Raw genomic sequence first — 7452 nt, 5'->3', positions numbered from 1 at the left:
AAAAACCAATTTACAATATATTTACAGTATATAAGTGATTGCAAACCTCACACAAACCAGTTTTGTAAAGTTGAATAAGGATTAAAATCTATTAACTTACAAAAAGAGAAAGTGGGAATTAGTTACTCCCCTTAATTTTCATCTTGATAGGGTCTGGCTGCATTGAGCATTTCTGATGCTGAGTTCATTTTAGATGAGCGTTAACACTCTGATTTGTTGAGTACATTTTGGCTCATTATATAATTGCTGCACACATTGAAGGTTCCATGGATGATATAGATATAGATATTTCCTTCTAAAGAAGATGCATTTTAGGTCTAATGATGGAAATGAGTTAGTTATGCCCACTGAAGTGTTTGTAGAAAAGCTGTGACCCACATCCACGTGCCCTCACATACACGTTCACTGCATTCATACGTCAATTTGACTCATGGATTCTTTTTGCCCCCAGTCAAGACATATCAAGGTGAGACATTCTTGAAATGTAGACCATATTGAATGTACTCTAAGACAACAAAAGTCATGTTTCCTCATTCCTGTCAGATCACAAACTGTTATACTCATTACTCAGACAGTGTCATGTCCTTAATATCTCGTCATATTTTAGCCTCTACTAAGTAACTGACCTAAGCCATCATGAAAATGTTATGAATCGGTAACCGATTTGTAGACTACTAATAAGTAATGTATTCATTCCTTCATCCATGAAGCGATGTAATGTTCTGCAGTATCTTGACTACATCATATCTTATGCCTTTTGTTGGGTGAGCACAACAAAACAAATTGCCTGCCAATTTTCAATAATGCTTGCATTTTCTAATGGATTCTTCAATAATGTTTTTTACACTTCTTATGTATTAATATGAAATGTTAGTACCATGTCTTCAATCATCCATTGTTCAATGATTTGTTCCTTACCTTTGTTTGGATAGTTGAGATTTCTGATCATACGATCTTGCTTCAAAAGCAATTCAAAGTTCACGTGCTGAAAACTAAGAGAGAATAAGTAAAACGAAAAGGAAGTAAATATCCGTGAGAGAACCAGCAGTAGCAGATATCTGGATGCTTTGCGGGGCCAACATTCATATGTTAGTAGGTATATTTCATGTTCTAGGTTGCTTTGTAATATGATGACACACACCTAACTTTTATTGCTATGTGATGTATACAATTTGTAAACTATAATCAAATATCTCAATGGTAATAGCTATCTGATATGGATAACATAGCTAGACAGATTATTTACTAATCATATACCTGTAATAGAAAAAAAAGAGAAATTATAATTGTGAGAATTCATTGAGCTAATTCTGATAGCCACAATTCATGTCCACTGTTAGTTGAGGCTGATTCTGATAGCCACAATTCCTGATGTGAACTTAAATCAGTTTTTTTCTTAGTCATTCTGCAAACAATGTTTCTTTTAAGTAAAAAAACATAACAGAGTGGACACATGGAGTTCTCCCCTTTGCTGAAAGTTTCATGACAATCTGACTAATTGTTGACCATAAAGCAAATATTCTGTTAAGCAAATGACAAGAGGCCAAGAGTCACAAAATCATATCATAAATCCATAATGCAATTATGATTTGTAATATATAAATATAAGTTATTTTGTGGCAATAAAAGAAAGGTGGTTGGGTATAAATAATAGCTTAACTGATCAAGCTAAGCAAGCTCTAGATTCTTCTTAACCGGCCAAGCTAACAATAGAAGTAGTGATAGCTTGATTAGGATCCTTTAATCATCCTTCTTTCAATGTTTAGATACCCACCCACATGTAAAAAGTTTGTTTTCCCCTTTAGTTTAGTTCAAAGAGAGAAAGTTAATCATGTAACGTCAACTCAGTGTATATGAAAGGATTACATTGAAGTCGAATTTGACGTGACATTTCTTATCTTTGCACCAGCTAGAAGATGTGTTGGTTGGTGAAATTTATTAATCTTTCTGATTTTGAGGTTGAGATCTCTTGCAAATTAGCCAAAGTGGAGTAAAAAGTAGCCTTTTTAGTGCATAAAGATGAGTCATCTCCACGTGGTGCTACACACACCTATAGTAAGCTGAAGCTCTTCTTTCTTCTTTGTCCCAAGAGTAAGCAATAATCAAGTCAAAAACTTTTCCTTTAAGCCGTTGAGAAACATTCAGTTCAGAAAAGATGGTTTTCACCTTTCCTTAAAAAGGGTCTATAATTGATTAGGAAATTACCAAACCTAACCATTCACAGGTTAGCAGAGTTGGTGAGGACACAATTTTAATGCTCAATGGGAAATCTTGCCCATCACTTTCTGGTACATAGTATTTTCTTACCAAATGTAATTGAGGAAAAACTGATTGATTGGTAAGAAGAGATAAAAATGAAAAATGAATTTCACAATCCAAACTCCTATGGAAGTAGGAAAATGAAAAGGATATGTAACAGACAAATGCTTTGTCATTGAAACTAGAAAGATCACTCACAAGTCCACGTGGAGATCAACTTTTCTATACCAGTTTTCTACACGCAAAATTCTCTGATCCCCATGTGTCATCCATCCCAATCACATTTCATGAAAATGAGAATTGCGTTGCTTAAGCTCCAATCTGTGTACATGCAAATGTATCAGCTAGTTTTGTTTTAACTTTTAGAAATCACAATGCATCTTTGATGACCACATTCACGACATCTGACTTATTTTATTGGTACCTACTCTTTCATCAACTCAGTAATCTATGCATGGTCAAACTCATGTATAACTCGAAGGAAAGTATTTAATATCCAACAAATCATCAATTTCATCACCCCTTTGTAGATTATTTATATAATTCCATTATTTTAATAACAAATTGATACTCTATTCATATAATATTTTACAATGTACCATTCACCTATGTCTTCTGAGAGGATGCTTAATAGATAAATAAATATGAAAGGTCTTTCATTGATTGGACAAACTCTTGTGTTTGTGTGACTCATCTACAAATATTTAATAAATATATAATCTAATATTTAATAAATATACAAGACATGTTGCCTTTTGATGAAAGTATCTTAATGTTCAGGTAAACCAATAAATTTTAACTAAAAGGAGTGTATGCTTTAGGTTTAGGTGACGAGAATGATTATCAGTTACATAAAAGAATAAAATTGATTTGATTTGTCTGAAACCAACAACTGAGTTGATAATTTAAACTGATGCAGTAATGCTGTTAGCATGTAAAGATTCTCAAGAATATTTTTATACTGTATTAACTTCTTTATAGTTATTTAATGCAAATAGAGAAAGAATCTTAGCCTCACATGGTTAATTATTTTAGCTTGAGTGGTCCATAGTAATTTGCAATTACTGTAAAGAGTAAAAGGTGAATAATAGATCATTAGATTTAGAATAGGTGTTGACACTATAGATGTAGGTCTCCAGGTTGTCTTGATGAGGTCCTACACTTACACATATACCATGCATGTCTGACAGAATGACACTTCATCGCTGTGTCATGAAAATCTACCAGTCGGTGGATAATGGAAGTATCATAATATTTTTATGTATTTTTCAAAGTTCCCTTTCTCCACTTTCTATGTCTTTATTTCTCTCTCTTCTCAACCTGGCCTAACTATTAATCCCCCTTCCACCCCACCTTGGTCTATAAATCTGTTCAGCCTGCTCCACTGATTCACCCCTGAAGATTGAAAAGAGTTCTGAAAAGAAATATTAAACTAAGAGGTTCTTTTTGCAGTTAGTGGCACTGCATGTGATAAGGAATCACTCAGGTTTAACTTTATATGCAAATCAACCCCCTAGCAATCTATCATTGCCCCCTCTCCTTTCCTCCCTATAATATCATCATTCACTTCTCTATTAGACCCTCTCCATTTTTTGCATGTTCAAGAACTTTTCTCCAAAATCAGAATAATAATTGACATTTCACTCTCCATTCATAGGAAAAATGGGTGAGGAAGCAAAACAGGTGATTTATGATTTCACTCTGTTGCATTATGATTTCCTAATGATACTTTGCTTTTTTCTTCTCATGCTGATAACTGGGTCTACATTAGTTCTATTACTTATTAGGTTGGTTTCTTCTTTTTATATTGTGTAGGAACAACCAGTGGCTGAAGCCAGGTCAGAGGAAAAACCAGCAGAGGAAAAGAAGGAAGAAAAACCAGAAGAAAAACCAGAAGAAAAGCCAGCAGAAGAGAAGAAGGAAGAGCCTAAACCACCTTCTCCATGTGTGCTGTTTGTGGACTTGCATTGTGTGGGATGTGCAAAGAAAATTGAGAGATATATTATGAAAATGAGAGGTTTAAATCTGTTACACACTCTTCCTCTTTTCCACGAAATGTCATGCATAAGTGTTCACTCATCAGTTTCTTTTTGTATTTATCTTCTCACAGGAGTTGAGGGAGTGGTAATTGACATGGCTAAAAATGAAGTGACCATAAAGGGTATAGTGGAGCCTCAAGCGATCTGCAACATAATCACCAAGAAAACAAAGAGAAGAGCCAGTGTTATATCTCCATTGCCTGAAGCAGAAGGAGAACCTATACCAGAAGTTGTCAATTCACAGGTATCACAATATTTTTTCCTTTTCTTAGTTGAGTCCAAAATAAACAAAGGAAAGCTAGTTGCATATGAAAAAAAAAAAAACTATTAACAAAGGGAATTGTCGGTGTTCCAGGTCAGTGGACCAGTTACTGTGGAACTAAACGTGAACATGCACTGTGAGGCCTGTGCTGATCAACTCAAGAGGAAGATATTACAAATGAGAGGTACCAGTTTTCTCTTGATTTAAATTTTTCAATATGATGGCTTCATTGTTGGTTGTAATTGGCAAGGATTGGTGAAAAAACAAAAAAGAGAGAAATTTGCCTCCTTAATGACCAAATCTTGTAACAACACCGTTTTACCTCCATATTATTTGTAACTAATGTGAAAAGTTGTGTTGGTTAATGTAGGAGTTCAAACGGCAATGACAGAGTTTAGCACAGGGAAGGTTCTTGTGACAGGGACAATGGATGCAAATAAGCTAGTAGATTATGTATACAGACGAACCAAAAAGCAAGCCAAGATAGTTCCCCAGCCAGAACCAGAACCAGAACCAGAAAAGAAAGAAGAGAGTAAGGAAGGAGAGAAACCTGCTGCTGCAGAAGAGAGTAAATCTGAAGAGAAGAAAGAAGAAGAGAAGCCAGCAGAGGAAGCAAAGAAAGAAGAGGGTGGTGAGAACAATGAACAAAAGAATGGTGAAGAAAGCATGGAAGAAGCCAAAAAAGAAGAGAATGTGGTAATGGCTGCTAATAACATTGATGATGAAGGATTGAAGAGGATGATGTACTATTACCAATATCCTCCACTCTATGTCATTGAACGAATACCTCCTCCACAACTCTTCAGTGATGAAAATCCTAATGCATGTTGCATTACATGAACTTTGAAAATTGAACTATGTTCAGAGTTCTTTCTTCACAATAATTTTTATTTTTTGTGAACTTGGTTTAATAGGAAGTGGTGTCAACTGAGTTGGAATTTATACAATAATAAGTGATGAATGATATATCGTTCTTTCTTTTTTATGTATGTACGATATATTATTATTGTTATATTACACACCGATCAGGTATCATCATTGTACAAAAGTTATGAAATATGAGTATCTCAAGTTTTTTTAGTTCCTTTTGTTTTCTTGTGTGCTTATGATTATCAAAGTGAGAATAATGACAACAACATGTTACAATAAAACACACAAATAAGACCTTGTGTTACAATAAAACACACTAATAATAAGACCTTGCGTAAATAGAAAGGAATCTTATAAATTTGACGTATTACTTTTAATATATTAGTGTGTTTGATGGGTTGAAAATAGAGAGAGAAAAAAGTATACGGATAAAAGTGAAGAATTTTTTTATGGAAAGAAAATTAGTAGGACTTTTTTAAGTTTAAAATTTTGCGCAAAAATATAAAATATGGAAAAAGTATCTATGAAAATGCAATATAAAATAGTCTATGTTGAGCAGTTTTTTTTAATTATTTTGATATGCAATTGTCTTTCACAGTTACCTTAATAATAAAAAATAAATAATGTTCATAGTAAAAATAAATAAGAAATATAATAATAATAATAATAATTTATTATAAGGAATTAAGAGAATATATTTATTCTTTTAGAGATTGAGGAATTTGTTTGAGGACTATTATATTTATTTTATTCTTTACTATTCAACTTAGAACTTGATTTTTTTTTTTTGGTGATTTTGTTAATACGTGAGAATCAAATTATATTGTCAAAGTAACAAAACAAAGTTTAGGCTACACCATATTCTGGACATTTTATTTTGAATAACATTCTTTTAAAATTTTGAGAATACATACGGGAGTGAGATTAATTATATCATAAAAATCATGAATCATGAACCAAGTTATAATATTATGACGTTTGAAATATTATGCTCTTAAAGTAAAAAGAACTACATTCTTATTATTAACTATGCTTTTCTATCTATTATAGTAAGTTCTCAATATCACGAAAGTCACAATTCCTAGTGAGACAATTTACAAGGGAATTATGTTAAAAAGTATATGTGCAAATATATATTCTTATTCAAATTACAAACCGAAATCGTTCATTATCGTAAGTTAAAATCATTAAATAATTCTAGTATAAATATGGGAAATCAAAATATTTTTTTTAGACCCTAGAAAATTGAGTATTAGAGTTGATAGGTGTTTTAAAATGATAAAACCGAATATTTTAAAGTTAAATAGTTCAATAATATAAATAGAAAGTTCTAAACTCATCTCATTATAAAAATCCTTTATCATCTCTCTAGAAACCTTTTTCTTAGTTCTCTTTGCATTCTCTCTATGGTTTCTAATGCCTAGACGATCAGGAGGTGTCTGAGTGATCACGATGGAGAATCCTTCCTTTATATCCGATCATTTTTCCTTATAGAGCAAGTAAGTATTTGTTCCTTTTTCCTTTAATTATTCAGTCATATTCATGCGTATGTGTTCTCTTCGCATGTGTTAAATTAGTCTTCACCCTATCTTTTTGTTGATCAGAGGTCTTAAGAACTTGCTTTGATTGTGCTCTTGTGATTTGCAAGTTTCTCTAGTGTTTCTTTAGGTCCAAGCAAGAGCAAAGAGTTGTGTAGAGTAATGGTAGTTTCTTTTAAGGTAAGGGAAGCTAGTTTTATGATTCGAGTATTTAATTTCAAGTATGATTAATGAAGTTTTGGAATGAAAAGATGAATTGGTTATATTAGAGATGTATGACTTGGTGATAATTGTGTTCTTGATTGATTGAAATTAATTGTATGAATGCTTGATGTATTGCATGGCTATGTGTTTTGTTTAGAAATACCTTGTTAATGATATTTTGTGAAATGATGATGTTAACTTGTGGTTAAAATGTTGAATGAAAATGAAATTGTATAGTTAAGGGATTATTTTTGGTCAAAAAGAGGTGGTGTTGATAAGT

The 7452-nt window shown here is 32.5% G+C and overlaps 1 protein-coding gene across 1 annotated transcript; it reads left to right on the top strand.

Moving 5' to 3' along the window:
* Nucleotides 1-3612: 3612 nt before the first annotated feature.
* Nucleotides 3613-5544, top strand: LOC106764230 (heavy metal-associated isoprenylated plant protein 9). The gene is made up of 5 exons (XM_022782088.1): nucleotides 3613-3942; nucleotides 4075-4276; nucleotides 4370-4542; nucleotides 4654-4744; nucleotides 4931-5544. Exons 1-5 carry the CDS (start codon nucleotides 3922-3924, stop codon nucleotides 5398-5400), a joined length of 957 nt encoding a protein of 318 aa, XP_022637809.1. The 5' UTR covers nucleotides 3613-3921; the 3' UTR covers nucleotides 5401-5544.
* The last annotated feature ends 1908 nt before the right edge of the window (nucleotides 5545-7452 follow it).

Source organism: Vigna radiata, chromosome 6 (assembly GCF_000741045.1).
Source record: "Vigna radiata var. radiata cultivar VC1973A chromosome 6, Vradiata_ver6, whole genome shotgun sequence".
Taxonomy (NCBI): domain Eukaryota; kingdom Viridiplantae; phylum Streptophyta; class Magnoliopsida; order Fabales; family Fabaceae; genus Vigna; species Vigna radiata.
The sequence above is the reverse complement of the archived record's forward strand: the minus strand, read 5'-3'. Positions and strand labels throughout refer to the sequence as shown.

Excerpts from the sequence above, each read along its gene's own strand:
- LOC106764230 (XM_022782088.1), top strand. The coding sequence starts at position 3,922 with ATGGGTGAGGAAGCAAAACAG. Across the intron at positions 4,277-4,369 it reads ATATATTATGAAAATGAGAG|GAGTTGAGGGAGTGGTAATT; the intron begins GTTTAAATCTGT and ends ATCTTCTCACAG. Across the intron at positions 4,745-4,930 it reads GAAGATATTACAAATGAGAG|GAGTTCAAACGGCAATGACA; the intron begins GTACCAGTTTTC and ends TGGTTAATGTAG.